General features: G+C 38.9%; 1 protein-coding gene across 2 annotated transcripts; it reads right to left on the reverse strand.

Moving 5' to 3' along the window:
- Nucleotides 1-330: 330 nt before the first annotated feature.
- Nucleotides 331-19,194, reverse strand: FRRS1 (ferric chelate reductase 1). Of its 2 annotated transcripts, none has more exons than XM_080348641.1 (16): nucleotides 18,811-19,194; nucleotides 13,486-13,681; nucleotides 13,127-13,263; nucleotides 11,808-11,902; nucleotides 10,966-11,116; nucleotides 10,050-10,229; nucleotides 9,060-9,158; nucleotides 8,380-8,527; nucleotides 7,714-7,830; nucleotides 6,774-6,889; nucleotides 6,401-6,487; nucleotides 5,337-5,434; nucleotides 5,088-5,146; nucleotides 4,232-4,375; nucleotides 3,248-3,309; nucleotides 331-3,150 (listed from the first exon to the last, which is right to left on the reverse strand). In XM_080348641.1, exons 2-16 carry the CDS (start codon nucleotides 13,679-13,681, stop codon nucleotides 3,058-3,060), a joined length of 1,782 nt encoding a protein of 593 aa, XP_080204767.1. In that variant the 5' UTR covers nucleotides 18,811-19,194; the 3' UTR covers nucleotides 331-3,057. The 2 variants fall into 2 exon arrangements, with proteins under 2 accessions (XP_080204767.1, XP_080204768.1); XM_080348642.1 differs by lacking the exon at nucleotides 18,811-19,194 and adding an exon at nucleotides 18,620-18,755.
- Nucleotides 19,195-20,283: the final 1,089 nt, after the last annotated feature.

Below are 20,283 nucleotides of genomic sequence, written 5' to 3' on the forward strand. Positions count from 1 at the left end.
AAAAAACAAAACAAAACTGAGTACAGCAAAGTAGCAGTGAATTCCACTGCATTTGAGCTATTTGCTATTTCATTCAAAGCATATGCAAGAAATGTGAGTTGTAGTTAAGTCAAGAACAGAGGAGCAGAGTTTGAAGGCTGCACCTAACAACTCAATCAAAACAATAAACTACTTGTTGTGAGACTGATCACAAGTCTCTACTTGACTGGGAGTGTTTGCCTGTCTAGAACACAGAAAGAAATATGCTAATGTTGATTTGTCACCACAAGTTTAATCTGAGAGTAAAAGAGAACACTGAAACCTTCTTGATTTCTTTTTGTGGAAGAGTTTTCTTGACTTCAGCAAGATTCCTTTACGAAGAAAAGCAATGGGAGTTTTCTTCTGTATAATACTTTATCATTCAATAAAAGAAAATATACAGCAGCCACCATTGTCTCTAGAATCAAACCGCTTGTCACAATCTTCCTGCTGATATCACACACTTCCACAGACTCTTTTTCCCACCCAAAGGAGTATACCAGTCATTTTGGAAGTCACAAGAATACAATGACACATTGCTTCCTCTTACTAGTCATGAAAGAAGAGGAGTCATGGCATGAACAAACATCACACAAAATTAACAAGTCTTTCCATCAAATTAGTTACAAGACCACGCATAAGGCCTTACAGAAGAAACTATGCAATATTGCTACCACTGGGAAGGAACAAGTTATCCAAAGAGTAACTGACGATTTTGCCAACTTTAAAGCTGTATTAGATGTTAAACGAGGTTTTCTTTTTCTTCTTGAGGAAAATCTGCATTACAGAGAAACTATTTTAACATTCTATTTCAATAATAGTTTCTCCAAGAAGTATTTATATTGCTTTAATTTATAAAACAACATCTACAAAGAAAACAGACAATCCATTTTGCTACTAGGCAAGTCTATTCTTCTCTAGTTTCTATTTGATAGTGTTTTCACCTTACTAAAAGAGACAAAATTTATTAATATATGTACATTCATGTTTTTAAAACCCCTGTGTTCATTGTCACATGCAAATGAAACAACACAGCATAGCTATTGTATTACAGAAAGAATCTGGCATTGACTTTTAAATTAAAAGACATCAATTGTGCTTACGTTAAAAGATTTTATTCTATAAACTCATGTTATGCACAAGAGTCCCCTAAAACTTTAGCACTAGATGGGCCCTGTTGATTCCCAGGCTTTTGAAATCAGAGTTCTCAAACAAAACAAAACACAAAAACAAACCCTCACACACACAGGACAAAAAATAAAAACAACTCCACAAAACACAAACCCACACAATTAGCCACTTAGTTCTTTCCTTTCAGCCTGGTGTTTTGCCATATTTCATTTGTAGTCCCCCCCTTCCCAGCTTCCAGGAAGAATAGGGATGATTCAACTTAGGCTCACTTGCAGTCTGCTGCCGACAAAGAGATTAATCCCAGCTCTATAAATGCCCTTATGGCTGAACCAGTTACTTGAGCATCCAAAAAGAAGATCACAAACAAACTTGTAGCTTTCTGAATATGACTCATCCCAGCAAGAGGCCGTACTGTGGATTTGAGGAGATGGAAGAGACAGAAACAGACAGTTTTAGTAAACTGAGAGCGCCACTACCTGATCCACACATACTAGTATTACAGGGCTGGCCATCGGGTAGTAGAGAGATGTTGCTGTAGTGGTCTATACCAAGCCAGCCCTCACTATTTACTATCTATGCAATACTCCGACACCTTTATTCCCAGCTACCTTAGTAGCCCCAGGCTGAAGATATTTTGAAACCTTATGACTAAAAATCAATGCTTTCCAGTACCAAAATGAAGATGTGTGGAAGCATACTGTTCAAAGCTGCAAAAACAAGTGCAAAGCACTGTATTGTATGCCATATTAAATGTACATTTCTGAGATGCCATTTCAAGACTGACTGTCCTTCCATACGCAGGCAAATCACGAATCAAAAAAGTTAAACAATATAGTCTCTCTCCATTCTCCATACTCAGTTCATGTATTTAGATAAATGTTTCGTTAACCAAGAAAAAACACAACACTTCCATTTTCCTATAGAGACAGTTCTGTCTCCCAGATGTGCTAGCTCAAAGTACTCCCACTTAATATTAACCAAAGCAGCTTCTCCTGAATTTTAACCAAATTCTTATCTATATTTTGCTCAAAAGTGCAAATACAAATGCAACATTCCTGAGCAAATATTTTCACTTCCATTTAAGCAACAAGTAGCATAAGCCCATCCTATTCACACAGAAAATTTAGAAGGCATAAGCAACCGAAGACAGCAAAAAGCAGAAATCCACACACACAGATAGGTTCTTCCTGTTTGAGTTTTAGAGAAAAACAACTGGGTTTAATGCACTTACATTTCAAACGCATTTTCTCTGTAGGGTTTAGAAGCAGTGAAGGGGATGGGACACAACAGTATTTTGAGTGAGGCAAATGGTGGTTTTACTAAAGGACTGAAGTTCCCAAACCCACATGCTTGTGTAAGTGCACTGCTCTTAGAGCAGAGAGAATAATTTTTGCATTTAACTGCAAAGATAGACAATGGCATTTAGCTCATGCATCAACCTGCATTTGTGACAGTTTTTTACTACACTGGAGGTCATTTGGGCTTGTTTGGTTTTTTTTTTAAATGTAGAAAACTGTCACAAGCAGGAAGTTGTCAGAATCAATCTTCCCAGTTTTCCCAGTAATATTCACAAAAGGTTTAGGGAACAGACTATGAAAATTGCATTTTCAGCACATCATCTCAGTCATCTTAACCTGTAAGCTTCAATCAAGTTAATTATTGTGTTTAAAACAAACCAGAGACTTCATTCCTTACTCAGGCAAAGGCTCCCCCATTAAAAGTCACGTCAGAACACAGCTTTTGCAGGCTGCAGCATCCTCTATAGATTTAAATTCAAGTTCTCCCTAACACTGACCGTGATGCACATATGCTATTATTCTTCAATTACATTTTCAGGGAAAAAAAAAGCATTCCTTGCAAGTGTTTTAAGTACACAATATTTCATCAAAAAATTCACAATTACTGATTTCATATTTGGTTGATTGCTGCCAGGAAGGCAATGAGGAATACTATATTTCCACAGACATAGATGGTTAACACAATCTGTTTAAACAGACGACCCTGCAAGAGAAGAAAAGCCATAGAAGTGTCAGTCTTTATTGGTTTAAACAAAGAATCATACTATCTCATAGTAGTTATTTCCAAAATTATGAATTACCTCTGCTTCTGCAGATGTGAGTGACTGCAGTATCTGTACTCTGTCATCCTCTATCACTTCAACTGTTAATTGGAAGAAAAAAAAGTTAAGCCTGCTTTTAAGAGGAATGGTGTTTTTCATTTTTCTACTGCAGAAGTCACGATCCTGTAACTAAGTCAGTCTTATACAGCATCAAATTTGAAAAGCACTTGGGAGTCTCATTCGCAATTTCATAACCTGTACTACCACAGCACAAGTGAGAAGTTGCTCTGGAGCTGACCTACAAAAAGTAAATTCTGGACATCAAAGCGCAAAACATTTTGTCTCTTTTGCTATGGTGAACCATCAAAACACTGAGTCTTGAGCTGAACAACACATTTGTTTGATCTAAATATTTTCACTTTAAGATAACTAGATTTCATTTAAAAGTATTTTCCATTAGCCAACATGCAAACATTCATTGTTCAAACATTTCAAGTTAATTTTTCTGTTTCTAGGAAGTATTTACTGCATTTAAATCTAAACTCACATGTTTCATAATCACTCCTTCTCCACATGCTACCTTATACAACCTCTTAACTAATCATGCTTCTTTAGTTCTGCAGATGGCTCATCTCTGCCAGAGATACACATCATTGACATGTGCACAGTCATCTCCTCTCAGTGACACTAGCCAGTGAAGCCAAGAACTTCCAAAGCAATAGATTCTTGCAAAATACACATTTCAAGTCGTCTGACTCCATGAACTGTGGTTTGAGAAATAAGAGGCTACTATTTTAAAAGGAACAAAACCATTTTTTCCTACAACACTTTGGTCTTAAACTGGCTTACTCCCATATTAAAGTTTGTTCAGAAGATATGACACCATTACTCAAGAGATATTACCTTTAGCTTACAAGTCAGAGGTCAAAGAACAACTCCTGACATTCAGTTCACTGTTACACTTTTTGCATACTACAATGCTCGGCAACCAAGGTAACAATGGGAGTTCTGTCGGGTTTGTACCTTTACGTATGAGACAGTAGCTGTGTATTTCCAGAAGAACATCAATACCAACATGCCAAGCTACAAAAGCAATCATTGTATAGGTGTCCCATGGGTCTGGTAGGTCAAGTGCTGGTAGATCCATGCCCAAGAACATAGTCACCACTAGTCAGTAAACACAAGATAAAAAGACAAATTGTACTGTGTCAAGGTAGATTAAAAAATGCTTTCAACACCTTTAGCAATAGATTTCCCCATGAACTGCATACAACTGCTTGGAGAATGAGGTTAAAGGAGTTCATGGAGCTAAAAGGTGGGGCTTTAGGGGCAGTGTGAGGGGGAAGGCAGGGAGGAAAGGAGGAGGCCAAGATAGTTTTCATCCTGCTCAGTTTTCTCTCACATCCCTGTCACACAAACACAAGCATTTGTGACTACCAGCAAGATCACAGTCACCCCAACTTGTGTGCTTAAGCTGCCTGGGGAAACTTGTCACCACTGACAGAATTAAGCCCAGGTTCTGGTTATCTATGTGAGTTTCCCTCTCCCATTAAATAACGTTGAACTATGTTACTGCAAGAACACTGTCCTCAAATCTGCCAAGACAAAAAGCAATCACTCCAGATAAGAAGAGGTCCTCATTATAGAAATTCTTCAGATTTGTCTGTAATCTCTGTGGTTTTACATAGTCACTTTTTCTCCCTAAAGCTGTATCTGATAGCCACTTAAAACTCAAGCAGAAGATGGCCAGCACGGAAAAGAATCTTCAGAGATACCTAGACTGGATGTCCATAGATTGTTTAGACAAGCAATAGCCCAAACAACGAATGAAGTTCCCTTAAATCACTTAAAGGGAGTTACAACTATTAATCCTACTTACCAGCTAGTATTCTAGCTGTTGTACCAATACTCCAGTGAAACCAGTTAAACAAGTGCCTCCTACAAAACAGCAAAGACAATTTTACTGATTATATAGTTTGGGGGAAAAAAAAAAAAACGAACAAAACAATCAAAGGACAATTTTACCTACTTTAAATATATTTTTTCAATGTACTATAGAAAATATTTTTTTAAAAAACAGGGTTATTTAATTCTTGTGGCTGTAACTTAATGAGTTAGTTATGAGTACCTTGGTGCATGACGAGATGGTCTGAAGCCTGCCATCAATGGTTGAAAGATTGTCAGAGCCATCACAGTACAGCCAAGATAAGGATGAAAACCTGCTTGCTAAGCACAGGACAATTTTTCTTTCAATATCACATCTATATAAGGACACAGGAAAAATACCAAGAAGTTGATAATTCTATTAACACTTGTATTAGTAAGTTACAATGGCAGAGCAGCACTGTGTGTAGACTGGCAGAGCTGACAGGACACACTAAGCTGCCCTGCAGCTGGATGGAGATGGTTCACCTTGGCAGCAGGAGATATTGGTAAATCCATCCAGGGTTTGTCTCACCTTTTTGCTGTATTGGGAAATTCTACTAGCTGAAGAGCAGAGATCAATATGACTACAGAAGCTATGCTCCAACCTCTTCATCCTCAACCCTGTGTCTTCAGCAGAGGCCTATTTCATAACTCCTCCCAGCACTGGTCTCCCCACCACCCTATCTGTTGTATTCTTAAACCTAAAACATTCTATCCCATTTCCCTAGCTCATAGCTGTGACCACATTCTTCTCCCACCTTTAACTCAAACTCTAGACTTCTCAGTTTCTGATACTACCTTGCATCAAATACTACACAGTTGACAGCAAGAGGTATACTAATGTACAAGGCTAAGTGTAATCACTGGATACAGCTACTCAAATCCAAGTTCACAACAACACTTATTCCCAGAGGATTTACCATGTTAAAAATTCAGACGACCCTTCCGCATTCCCCTCCAAAATTCTACTTTTCTTAAGAAAATGTGAAGACGACAAATTTAGTATGCAAAGCAACTGTTAGCAAGGACTTTACTTGGAGGAAAGAGGAAGGAAGGAAATTATTAAAGTTTGGCAATTGCAGTTAAAGGAAGAAACACTCCTCTTCTGTGTTGGTAGGATTTGAAATCAATCTACTTCGGGTAGGTTTCACAGCAATTTCCTTGACAATAGTTCTAACAAGTTAGTCATCAGTGGACCTCCTTCGCATTCATTTGGTCAAACCTTTACATTTCAGTTAACAAACAAAACAAAAAGCACACACTTACATGGCTCCAACCTCCTCGGTATATGAAAGGCAGCACAAAAGAAATGCTTGTAAGCATGACTGCGGTCAACATAAGCATACGATGCACCTAGAAAAGTTCAGTTTGCTTTTAGAAATGCTACGGCTTTCTTAATACACCATTAAAATACATCCAACAGATCTACAGTTAAATATGTACCTAGTGTCCTCTTTAGTCTTTGTTTTTAACAGCAAAGCAGGTGAACTTCTGCTTTGTAATTGTTCCATTTTATGAGATTAAAGAAAGAAAAATCACACTAAGCTTAATCTCCTATTTCTTGGATCTAGCAGGTTTATAATTCTGCTTACAATGAAGCTAGAAAATACAACTAGAAATATAGAGAGACTTTGCCCACCTGAAACCACATCTCCTTTCCAAACAGAAATGAATGAGACCAGACAGGTTTGAAGAATCTTGCAACAATAACACCAATACTAACTGTGGTAACCCAGGCAACAAACATTAGTGCTCCTGAAAATATAAATAAATAAATAAATAAACAAGCAAGCAAACACACACGCACAAACACACCATGTAAACGTGAATAATTTAGCTGCTTATGAATACAGCTTCAAAGACTAGGTAATAGTTTAGTTGATAAACATATGGTCAGAATATACCAGCGGTAATTTTTAATCACCTGGTTCAGGCTACAACTTGCCCGCATATATCTTGCTAGAAGGCAGGTGATGTCCATGTAAAAGAGCCACACTGTGCCCACACAGGACAGAGCAGCTCTGGCTACCACACATTTCATGTGCACCAGTACAGTCAGTACATACTGGTGAGATGCTGTTCTGCCAACAACTTCGACATCAGAGAATGGAAGGTGACATTTGTAACAAGTTGTTTCACAAAGAATGAGAGATAGTTCTCTCATGGGCCTGCTTTACAGTTCAGTACTGTGAGAAAATATTCTCATTAACTTGAATGGCTCTGGACTGTCAGCTGAGTGGTTTCCTCATTTCAAAGAGAATTAAACCAACAACACAACTAGGTCAAATTAAGCCAGAGAGAAAAAGGTAAACAGATACAGGTCCTAATTATGAATTTAAGGGAAAAGACAAAGGCAGGTTCATTTTCCTGAGCAAAAAGAATCTTATAAACACTGTTATTGAAATGAAAAATTAAAATCTTTGCTTTCTTCAGTCTCAGATCTTGCCAGCCAAAAGTATCTATAACGTGAGTGCCAGAAAGACAAGACAAAATACCTGCTTTGCAATAATGAGGAAAACCTAATTCTCCTGTCTCAGCAAGTCTAGAACTGGAAAAGAAAACTAGAAGCTGCAGCTTACCATGAGCTTTGATAAGTCGTGGGGACCGGGAACCTCCAATATCCTGAGGAAGGCCTGTGACATTGTACATTCCATTGGTGATCAGAGGCTGATGATGATGTTTATGTATTAGTCCACCTAAGCAGAGACAAAGTAGTTTACGTATGGCTGATGAAAGTCACTGCACTTGTAAAATGTGCTCATGCTTTATTTAAAGCCTTGTTGTGACCACCAAGCATAGTCATACAAACTGAACTGCTGGCATGCAATATGGTAAGAAGTCTGTGAAAAAATTTGAACCTAAAGTGTCTTGCACACTTGATGTACAAGAACCAACTCATCCCTCTACAGAAAACAGCCTTCTCCACAACACACACAAGAGGTGAAGAATAATTAATTCCCTTTGATGCTAGTCTCCATTTCAAAAATATGTGGCCAGCTCTCAAGAAGCTAACAGTTCTTCACATCAAGTGGGCATGCAACACCCATATAGGAGTAAGATGAACTTCCAAAAGCAAAAACACGATCCAGAGAGGTAGTAAAGATGACTGGACTAAGCACCTCAAACTTGGAAAACAGTGTCCTTAGTTCAGATACTAATCTTCAGCTAAGCCATATCTTACATACAGGTTACTAACTCGGTTAGAGCTGTTCAAAGAAAGGCAACCAGATGCAAGTCAAGTTTACCATCACTAGCTTCCCCATCTGCCAGAAAGATGTAGTAACTCGCATTCAGATCAAATCTCCCTTTATAAGCAGGAAGACGAGTACTTCTTCTGAAAGAGCATTGAAGAACACCATCCACAAGTCTCCATGATACATCTTCAAGGGCATTCTGTGAAACACAAGACATTCAATACCCAGTGTTTTCAGACAGAGAGAGTAATTTGCTTAAAAGTCACCTTGCAAAAGACAAGAGTGTCAGTGGTACGCAAAGAAAGAACAGCAATGATTGAGGGGGACGAAAATCTCTTGCATACCAACTTAGAAGGTATGTCAGTAAGTCAACACAGTAACATAAGCATTGGACTTACTATCACAAACTTTCTCAGCTCATAACAATCTCCTCTTCCCTTCCAGCCTTTAAGATATATTGATTGCAACTGCAGCCCTATCAAAGGGATGGAGTAATAATGGACACAAAGTTCCTCAATGTGACTTACTTTTAAAAGCCAAATTTAAACTTCCAAAAGTAACATTTCCGGGGAAGAAAGAGCCCAACTAATTTCACCTTCAAGAATTACGGATTCATCTTACCATTTACAGCTGCTGTGCAAATAAAAGCACAAAGCAGCAGCCAGCCATTCACTACTTCAAACCCACATTTGTGGAAGTGTGGAAGTGTCTTAAGTTATTTTCCAATGTACCTCTGAATCCAGAACAGGAGGACTTCGCCCCTTCAAATAGGCAGTGCTTACATGTACATGGTGGTCCTCACTAACACACACATACGCATCATCACCACCCTGGAGAGTTTAAATGAAAAAAATATTTGTAGCCCAATAAAAACCAGTCTCCAAATGTATTTATTGATTTAATGTATGCAACAAGACCCAAGACAGAATTCTCTAGCTGTTATTATTTCTCAGCTTTCAAACACTTTGGTATTACAGTGGAACCACATTAAGTCAAAGATATGACACACAGTAAGGCGCATCATGATTTATCCTCCCTCCAAAGGTAACAACCATGTTATCAGAAGTTTTTTTAATTATTTAGAATGTACTGAATTAGCCAGACAAGATAGACATGGACATTTATGCTATTTAAATACCCTCTTTAGTTAAAAATTGGCTTTCCTCGTAGCTATAAAGACCAAGTGTTCTTGCACTAGGGACATAAATACTAATATAAACAGCATCTCCTTTGTGTAACAGTTATTTTATGGATTATGCATTTGTAAACAGCACTGTCCATTTTAACACCGATTAGAAAAAAGGATCTCTAAACACTTTAAGATAGAATGGAGTCACTCCTGTACAAACAATGATGAAGTGCAAATGGTTTTCAGAAAGTATAGCAACTTGGCTTCTGATAGGCAAGAGTTTTTGTCTAGGTAATAAAGCAAGACTGCTCCCTCCCACCAGGAATTCCAGTCAGCTACTGTGCAGACAGGTTGGATTCTGCCAACATGGATATCTCCAGGGAAATTCTACTGCAAATAGTCAGGCCTGAGCTAAAACTGAATATCCACCTATAAAAGGCAGCCTGGGAGCACTCGCAGCACTATGGGAGGAACATTACCTTGTTTGACATCTATCAGCATTTCAGTTTTCTGTTTGCATCTTTTGCTAGAGTATCATTAAAACTTTACTAATATCACAAAAGCATCTAGAGCAGTAGAATAGGACACTCACCATCCACTGGTCATGGGACAATGCAAATGCTAAATATCCTTCACTTGGACCACTCATTTCAATAAGTACTGAACTCTTCTCTTGTTGGAAGGACAGAAAAAAACAGGAAGCACTTTCAGGATCACAGTTTGAAGGGTTCCTAATGCAGAACTTCATACTTCCACAATCAGATGTATTAAACTAGATAATTAAGCAAAGAAATAAGTCAGAAGCAATGAGAGTTTCCCTCTTCTTCCTCCCTTTCTACCCCATTCTAGAAGAAAGCATACAAGGAACAGCAAAGAAATGCCATCTATGTCTGCATGCCAGTCTCTTAACCCATCCTGACAACTACCCCAGGACTGGCAGGTAAAACAGTGGTAAGCTCCAAGCTGTACTTTTACTCAAGTTGAATACCCAGAAGTGTTCAAGGCCAGGCTGGTTGGGTCTTTGAGCAATCAGGTCTAGTGGAAGGTGTCCCTGCCCATGGCAATGGGTCGGAAGTAAATGAACTTCAAGGTCTCTTCCCACCCAAACCATTCTACAATTCTATGATTAATGGAAGTCAGTAGCACAGTAACTCATTGAAGGAAGTTTCTGAGCCTGTGGTTACTAAACAGGAAGTTATTAGTCAAGATCAGAGCAAATCTTTTCCTATTTCTCTTCCCAGACACACATAATATTTTCTGACCGTTAAGTTCTAAATGTTGTATCAACCTTTTGACCCATGCATGCTATCACAAAATTTAATGTAACCCACACAAGTTTAGGCAGCTCAAATAACACAGTGTAGCTGTCTATATTCTTGGTCTTTGATATCCAAATTACTCATCCATCATCTCTCCCTTTTGTCAATAGGCTGTATTGATGTGATTTCATTAAATTCCATTGATCACAAGCATTAAAGACAGAATTACTTAGGTTTATAATTACTTACTGGCTTTGATAAGTAGGAAACAGGGTGTGAAGTTGATACAGCCTCTGATGTTGCACCCAAGGGTGTTGTTGGGGTTGGTGCATTAGGCTGAGAAACAATGGGACCGGGAATCTTCACCCAGTAAGTCCTGTATTTCTTCACAACTGTAGCTCTTAAACACAACACACACAGTCACTATTGTATAGATCAAGAGCTGCTTGTTACTTTAAGAAATGAACCACTTCTATAGTTTGTGCAGCTTATTTGTAAACCACCATCTTTAATACATAAAACATATTAAAGGTCTGCATAAAGTAGGATATTATCTGAAATTTCAGTGGAAAAATAATTTTAAAATGTACTACTGCAAGTTCTACTCATTATAAAGAACACTCATGCCGAACACACAGATTACAACCTCAGAGAAAAGTTGCATAATTTTTATCCATTAGTTCCCAAAAAGGCAGCAGTATAACAAGAGGGTATACACACCATTTTGTTAGGTACAAGCACAGAAGAAGATTCTTAACACTTCATATTACAGGCATGACAAGTGAGCAGTTAACTAGAACTAAGAAGCTGGACTCTGAATCCCCTTCTACTACCGACTCCCCGCCACCCACAAACAACAAAAAAACCCCACAACACACAAACTAATGATCTCCAATATTTCCAAAATAAGCAACCAACCAAACAAAAAGACTACATTAATGTAGACTCTGTAGCAAGCAAGAAGTGTCAACTTCTCAGTCCATGAGACCAAGCGTACTTTTCAGCTGCTGGCCAATATTTGACACAGATGATCATACAGGTGTGCTTTATTTGCATTTTAACAAACTAGAAGTAATGGTAAGCATACTTACAGAAACTGTACACGTTTTGGTGCATCTCCAGGAGCAATCCAATAAACTTTTATGTATTTCTTTTTTGCTTTACTTGTGTGACTGACAGCTGAATTCTGAAAACACACACATGTTCAAGAGCAACACAGTGGATATGCACTAAGGAGATTTCAGCTAACACAGCCATCACAGGCTGCAGCTCAATCCTAAACAGACACTGCACCATTAAACAGCACAGACCCAGTGCAACTGGCTCTTCCCCAGTCAGTCATCATTAACTCCAATGAAATCTACCACTGAAACTTACACATACTAACAAACTTTAAGACTCAAAGGAACAACTAGAGGTCTTTCAATCCAGAAGACTCCAACGATGAGACAGAGGTCCCTGCAGCATTTATGCAGAAATGGTGTGATGATGCCCTATTTTTTGACAGTAAAAGCATGAAAGGGCAGCACAATGACTGTACAGCGAGAACAGAACTACTATTCCAGAGGACAAAAACCAAAAGCAGTCTTGGGGTCAGTGACTTATTTGCACAACACAAAAAGATGAGACACAGCACTGAATTAAGTCCCCAGAGCACAGAGGGCACAACTCAGACATCCCCATAGCTTTATGGCATTGATGAATGCATTAATTGGATGTCACTGGGGGCAGGTGGCAGAAGTGGAGAGAAAACAAAATATATCTAGGCAGATTGAGAACTTTGTCCACACCAGCTCAGATGACAATACATGTTCATGAAGTTCAAGTGGGTTGCTAAAACACCACCCACAGTTCACATTGCTTGCACGAGGCAAAATGTATATTGAAGATTGTGATCTAACCTGTTACTAGGAAGGCTCCATTAACAGTAACTGACAGAGCAACACTAAAGAAAATGGTCTATTCTAGTGTTTGTTTACCACAATAACTGACCTAAACTTTCCTTGCTGTAAAACACTTTTCGTGCTTGTTAAGGACAGAGAAAATAATTGATGACTCTTCTTCTCAGAGTAAATAGAGCATGCCCTCCTTTTTGTCATATTAAGTACAATAACCAGGAATACACTACATTCATCGTGCACGAATAAAAGTTATGTTATGAATGCTGCATCTTCCTGCCGCAGTCAATAGCCTTCTACCACCAGGCTAGTTTAAATGATTCATAAGAATGTAAGAGTAGTCTGACAGAGCTGCAATGAACTGTGGCCTCTATACCTCAAGTTAGACCAACTTTCTTAGAGATGCCCTGAGCTCAAAGAAGACTACATTGCTTAGCTCTGTCCTATTACAGACAGGGTTGAGTACAGACCTCTTAGTGCCTGATGTCCCATTTTCAGACACCACACTATACCTTGGTACGGCCACATGTCAGAAGCTGAGAAAGTCTCCGGTCAGCTAACACAAAAGAACCAACTGCAGGGCTATCCAGGTGATCTGCATCCCGGGCTTGTATGAAAAATCCTTCAAATTCTGGCCCAGACAGGTGAACTGAAGTAAGAAGAAAAATAAAAGGAAGTTGAAATATCCTCCAGAGAAAGAAAACAGAATATTTCAATAACCACCAGAAACTCATTTTTCAGGCACTGAATGACTGGTAAATGGATCACATGAACAAGATTCAACAAGATAAATCAAGTATAGTAGAGTGAAGTCTTACTACAACACAAAGAAACAGTAAATTAAACTCTTCAGCTATGACTGACACAATACCTTCTATGTTGTCCCCTGGTTTAAATTTGGTCTCATCCACTGTAATTGTGTGCTCAGGTGACAGTTGTGGAGAGCCACCATGACAAGGTATCATGCTAGTGCAGGCTTCTCTTACTTTTCCATTCGGATAGCCATCCACAGATGCACAGAAGCAAATAAACATCCAAACAGCAAAAGCAAGACCAGGCAGCTCCATCTATAAAAAGTAAGAGTTACAGACAATTAAATACAAACATTTACATTACAGGCCACCATTCACCTGTAGAAGAGTCAGTTGAACACTGAAATTTAAAAACATGTTTAGAACAAAAGCATGCATGAGAAGACAGCATTCCCAGCTGCAGAAGCTAAAGGTAATGTGTACTTCTGATAACTGCCAGACTCTGCAAGAATGTTCACAGATACCATGTTTCAGGCCATCAAGAGTATAGACAGTAGATGGATGCCTCCATCCACTGGGGAGGATTATTTCTCTCAGTACATTTTGACATTGCTTTTAAAATTTCTTTTGCTTACAACTCTCCTGTTCTCTTCCCCCTGCCAACCTCCCCAAAAAAATCCAAGTCCCTTAAATACCTGGCACAGGACAGATGGACCTCAAAACATGTTTCATTCATGTATAAAGGTCCACAGTAGTTAGGAATTACACAGCTAGCAGTACCAAGCCCACTCTCATTAATCACAGCTCCAAACTGCATCATTACAGACTCCCTTCAGTTTCCACAACTCGTGTCTATTTCTTCACATATGACAAGTAAATCCCAAGTAACAAGTTCTCCTTTCTGCAGGGAAGCTAAAGTTGTCACATGTCAGAAACAGATTTTATACATGCAAAAGAGTAGGAATTTGGTATAAAGATACAAACAAATATATATGTATGTTTGTTGCAGACAAGCACAAGACTTTTCCTTGGAACTCTTCTATTTGGATATTGGACTTCCAGTCAATTATTCAAACAATATCCCTGCTTGTCACACACTTATTAGGGCAACAGCATACATGAAAAATATGTAGGTAGTACAACCCAAAACAGTTAATGAGCCCTAATTTCAGTTTTGCTCTGCCACAATCCTGTCTTCAAAAAAGCTGTGGTAATTGTTTCTCTCCTTAGCAGAATGCAGGGCTTACAGTTGTATTGTTGTTTACAGAACACCTTAGCCAGCAAGAAAAAGCATTTACATGTCCAAAAGGCCAGGAGAACAGAGATAAACCTCTTTTCAATCCTTAGGCACAAGAAGTGGGTTATCAGCTCTAATGGAACACACCAGGCAAGTAGGTTTGTCTTCTGGAAAAGCCATGCCCACTTTGCACCAAGTGATAACTAGTATCAGGTTATGAAGTTCCCCAACATCGCATATGGATGCAAAGATAGAAAAAGCACAAAGCCACTTCAGACTGAGACCTGATACCTAAAAAGCAGCCAGACGAAGACAAGGCATGTCCTTAGTCTTGCACACTCTCAGAGTCATCAATCTTAACTTTCCAAAGTTCTCATACATTCAGTGCTAAAACTCCACAATATCCAGGAAGATGCCACACTTGTACTTCAACAGCTTCTCAGCAAACTTACACCAGTAAATAGAAGAAAATCAGAGATGAGAAGGGGTTGAACTGGAAAAAACACACACACACCACATTCAACTCCTCCTCCCAAATATTCAAGATAACATTATGATAATATCTTTTACTTCTCGTTAAAGTAAGCCTTTCCGTCTCGTTCCAACACTTCTCCAAACTGTCACAAATTTACATCAACATGATTTTATTCATAAGTTAAGGAAGCCTATAGGAAGATAAGGACTAAGATTCAGCACTACAGTGGCATTAAAACAGCTTTAATACATATCAGTGAAATCTTCAAAACAAGTTGCTACCAGAAGAGATAAGGCTGCGTACTGCAGAGACAAGAAAAAGAGTAGGTTAGTATTCTAGTTTAAGTAGCAGAGGATGTGGTAGGGATTTAAAATGAAACACAAAATGTTATTTGGCAGACTCAGCTGACTCAAAAGCTGTCAGAATAGGAAGAAGCAGATATGATGAGAATGAAAAAGCCCCAAATCTGAAAGAAGTACCATACTGAGTAGGAATTTCTTAAAACACCTTTTCCTGTTTAAACAGGGTTAATTGTAGAAGAGTAGCTTTCTCTATGCATGTTCAGTGATAGGGGCTAGATCCTATAAAGAATAGTAATTTCTATATTAAAATTTAGCCTTCCTCAAACAACACTTACTCAGCTGCCTGGAAAAGTCCCTTTCCTCCTTTAACCTGGTAATATGCTACACCACCATGTGTTCCACTTACAAAACAAAAGACGAAGATGGGAAGCACTCTTATAACATTAGTCATTATGTGGTTAAAGATTAATTTTGTATTTTAGGAAGACATCTCCTAAAGTGTCATTGTAAACAAAACAATACAATAGGTCAACAGTCTAGAGAAGTCAAACTTTAAGAAATTATTCTTTAATTTCAAATTAAATAATTCTAAACTTTAACTGAAATACCATAGTAAAAACCTTTTTGTAATACAGGAGAATATATTAAAAACTGCAGTTTGCAATAAGCAAAACCAGAAGTTTACAATCACTCATCTGCTGCCCCCAATTCAGCTAGCACCTCACTGTGCTTCCCCACCCCCTTTTACAACACACACACACTACCTCAGCCTTCAGCCAACACCTGTGCAAAACAAGCCCCATCCCAATCACAGTGAGCAAGAAAGACAAGGATACAAAATCTGAATGTACAGGAAGGAAAAAGGGAAATTCAAGGGATGCCTATAACTTCCTCATATAAGCAGGTTAAGATGTCTCCTTTGGCTCTAAAAAAGTACCTGTTACAAAAGCATAAAATAGTATGTCGTGCCCTCACGGATCTGACAGACAGGCCAAGAGAAGGAAAAAGGGAGTTAGTCTGGAAAGCTGAGCACATATCATTAGTAGCTCAAAAATGAACAATACTAAAAAAAGCACCTAAGGAAGACACATAATTAAACTAATGAATCAGCAAGAAGCAGTTCTTAGAAGGGAAAAGAAAAATTGTCTCTATACTCAAGCTGAAGATCAATAAGCAATTATATCCATCCTCAGCCAAGTATTTGCACAATAAATCATCTGTTTCGCTAAACCAACCAATCAACAGAACTCAGCCACTAGCAAGCAACAAGTCACTCTCATATAAAAGAGTCACCTCTTCTTCTGGGCCATTACATGGTTTCCTCTTCTCTCTGACTGCAGTTCTACAGCCACAATAGCATACAACCCCAAATAAAAAGCATTAAGATTAATGGCAAAAGCATTTGTTATAGAGAGGTTAAGTTCAGGAAAGCTAAAGTGTAATATGGGAATCATGCTTAACGTCACCACAAAATAATAAATGACTTTTAAAGAATAAAGTAAAAATAAAAACAGTTCTCTGCCTATATCAAGAGGGGCCTGAGAGACTGATCAAAGCTATTGCATCTTACAGAACTGTTACTCTATTATTCTACTCCTCTCACACACACAGGTGAATTAGAAAAAAAAAACCAACACATAGTTACTTCACATTCTAATACTCTCAGTTTCCACTATAACTTAGTATAAGTCACAGATATGTCCCTCTTGACAGATTCTGCTTGCAAGTTATACTGAGAAGATTTGGCTGTAGTGGTTTATTTACAGCCCTTTGAAATGCAACTCATCAGCGGCAGCCTACTAATTAACAGACAGTAAAGTTCCCTGTAGTCAAGAGGAATAAGAATAACTGACTTTAGGATTGAATCATAATGATGTTAAAAAAACATAAAAACCAATTCCTGCAGCATTTTTCAATTGGCAATTCTCCACTGTTTTTGTTCACTTACTATCATTTGAGCAACAGGGAGTTGAAGTATTTCTGCACTATCCAGGGACTTGTTTTCCAAGATAAAGCATTACACTGAAATGCTTGTGTTAACCAAAGGCCTGAGAGTACAAACAACCTCCTTCCTCCACCCTGCCTGCCAGCTGCACACCATGCAATAGGTGCACCAGCAAATGCCCCTATGAGGGTTACAAGGATGCACTACAGAGCACACTGGCTCCATCGTCAGAACACAGCCATACAGTGTTAATTGCACAACCTCATGCCCACAAGATAACAAAATATATACACCTCAGGCACTTGGGTCTTTGTACTCAGTACATGTTCAGAGAGAGCATCAAGGCTTGTACATTTCAAAGAGTTTTTATAACACTTCAAGTATAGGTACTTACCTTACAGCTAGTCCTTCTGTTACAACAATCAAGTCTGAGTAAAACTGCTATTAGCTTTCTACTTATAATGAGGCAATTCACTTTACATTGTAACCTCACCTATTTGATTTGCATTTAACAGTATCAACCTTTATCATACCCAGGATCAGAGAAAGTTTGCCTGAAAGAAGAAACAGTACACACAAAAAAGTAAACATTTATAAGAACATTCTTCACTGCAAGCACACATTTTATACTGCTTCCCAGGCTGCGCATATCAGCCCCTATGCTTCAGCTGAAGTGCATTAAGTTGTAATGAAGCACCAATCCTGAAGCTTCCTTTGCTTTGTCAGACATGTGCTTCCACAGATCGCAGAGAGTTTCAAATTAAGCAATTAATTTAATTATCTTCAGGTGCAGCTAAGGTGGGGGGGGAAACACCAAGCAAGCCATCATTTTTTTATACCTTTTTCCTCAAAGCACAAGTTGGTACAAGTTTGCAGCATGATTTCAAGGCTTGCTATGCAATTACTCCCATCAAGGAGACACTCTCTTTTAGAAGAGGAATAAGCTATCTCAAAGAATACAATAAGTGTCTTTTTTTTTCTCCATATGTCCCACTATGTAATCTTTATGTGTATACTTTTTATGCACATAATCTTTAAGGCCCCAACCCTGCAAACTTTTATCTATATGAAGAACCCCAAGTTGCAGGCTGACCTAAAAATGACAGCTTGTTACCCAAACGAGCAAATCCAACAACAGGATCAACACATTTCCTGTAACAGTTAATGTACTGCTATCTCCTACACACATTAATGAATGAAAAAAAAAGTAATATTCACATGATGTTAAGAAGCAAACAAGATACGAGAGGAACACGGTTGGCCTGGCTTCCAGATAATATAAGTCATAACTTACCTTTACTCAATCAGGCAAGCATGCTTAAGAGTTTTTTCTATAGCAATAGAAATGTTTGTGTGAAAGGAAGACGCTACAAGGTGCTTCAAAAGCTGCACCAGAATTTAATTTGCTTCACAGCTGCTGTAGATATTCTATTAAACATGCGTAGTTTTCAAGAAGCTTGCAGTACCCACACTTTGAGTACTCACCGGTGCTGGTGTGACCAAAGCGCTCCGAGCTCCACCAGCGTCCCAGCTGCCGCAGCTCCGCTCTACCCTCCGGCACCGCTCCCGCAGAAAACGGCAGCGGGCGGGCCGACCCTCCCCGCCCCTTCTGCCGCTCCAGCCTCTCCCCGTGGGGCGCGCAGGAGCGGGCCGGGCTGGGCGGAGGCCGCCGGGGCGAGGGCGCTGCGGGGCCCGCCCGGGGCTATGCGGGCCGGCCGCTCTGAGACGCTCCGTGTTCTCGAGTAAGTTGCTGCCGATTGTGAATCCCCAGCAGAACCGGGGTCCTGGGACGTGTGTTAAAAGCACGTAGTTTTCTTACAGCCTCCAGACCTCGGAGGTGTTGGTGAAGGTCCTGGTTTTGCAACTCGAGCCTTGCGCTGGGGGTTTTACGGGGAGATAGTCCTTTTAAAAGCTTGCAGAACTCATCTGCGCGGCCAGTCGTGCTCCTGAAGGTGTTTGCAAAATCAGCGTTTTTTTCTTATCAAGAAAGCAAATAAGTACTGGCTGTAAGTGGGTTTTGCTGGCAGAAACTGCGGTTACTTCCACAGGCTTCTCAGAGTTGTGTTTTTGTTTTATTCCAAGTCCTCAGTGGCTCGTAAATCAAAGTAGCATAAAAAAGGCAAATATTTAATAGTGTCCTCCCGTATAATAGAAACATTATGTTTGTGTTAACAAACACTTTGACTGGAGGGCTCTGGTAATTGAGTTGCTTATTAACAGGTCTGAGCAGTTCTAGTCATCCCAGTGCTATTAATTTAGTCATATTTTCTTGAAAAGCACTAGCTATTAAAATCTAGCAGGCTTACAAATGCTCTGTTAGTGTTCTACTGTTTTCTCAGTTTTTATAAAGGCAACATTAACCTTAGAGTTACTCTGTAATAGCATATTGTAAGATATATTTAATTTGAAAAACCATGATGAACTATTTTGCCTAATCAGACAAATTATTTGACTGTTACACTTGTATTATCTTGCTTGTGCAGGTCATTGGGAAGCTGAGATCTCACTAAGTGTACAGCACCTGAGGAAAGATCATGCATAATCAATAGCTTAAAATTAAATACAGATTTTTTTTCCCTTAGCTGGAGGGGGGGAACATCTGTTTGCAACAGCTGTTCATAAAGTCCTCAAAATATGAAAGAGTTTGATAAAATCATAAGCCCAAATACATACATGCTTCTTTAAGTGCTTGTGTGTCTCTAATTTATGCTCTTTAAAAACGTCTTCCTTGCAGACACATTATTAGTATGACAAATACTAACATAAATACATTTATAATATGAAAACTCTGGTGACCACAGTGACCAATATTCTTCACAATATTTAGGTTCATAACTTGCACAGGTTATAATGGAATTAATATCCAAATATTTTTAAGATCTTATTTTAGGGTCTCGGCTCATGGGCAAGATGAGGTGTATACTTCTGAAACGCTGTTATAAATATATGAATATACAG

The sequence above is a fragment of the Nesoenas mayeri genome, assembly GCF_963082525.1.
Source record: "Nesoenas mayeri genome assembly, chromosome: 8".
Classification (NCBI taxonomy): domain Eukaryota; kingdom Metazoa; phylum Chordata; class Aves; order Columbiformes; family Columbidae; genus Nesoenas; species Nesoenas mayeri.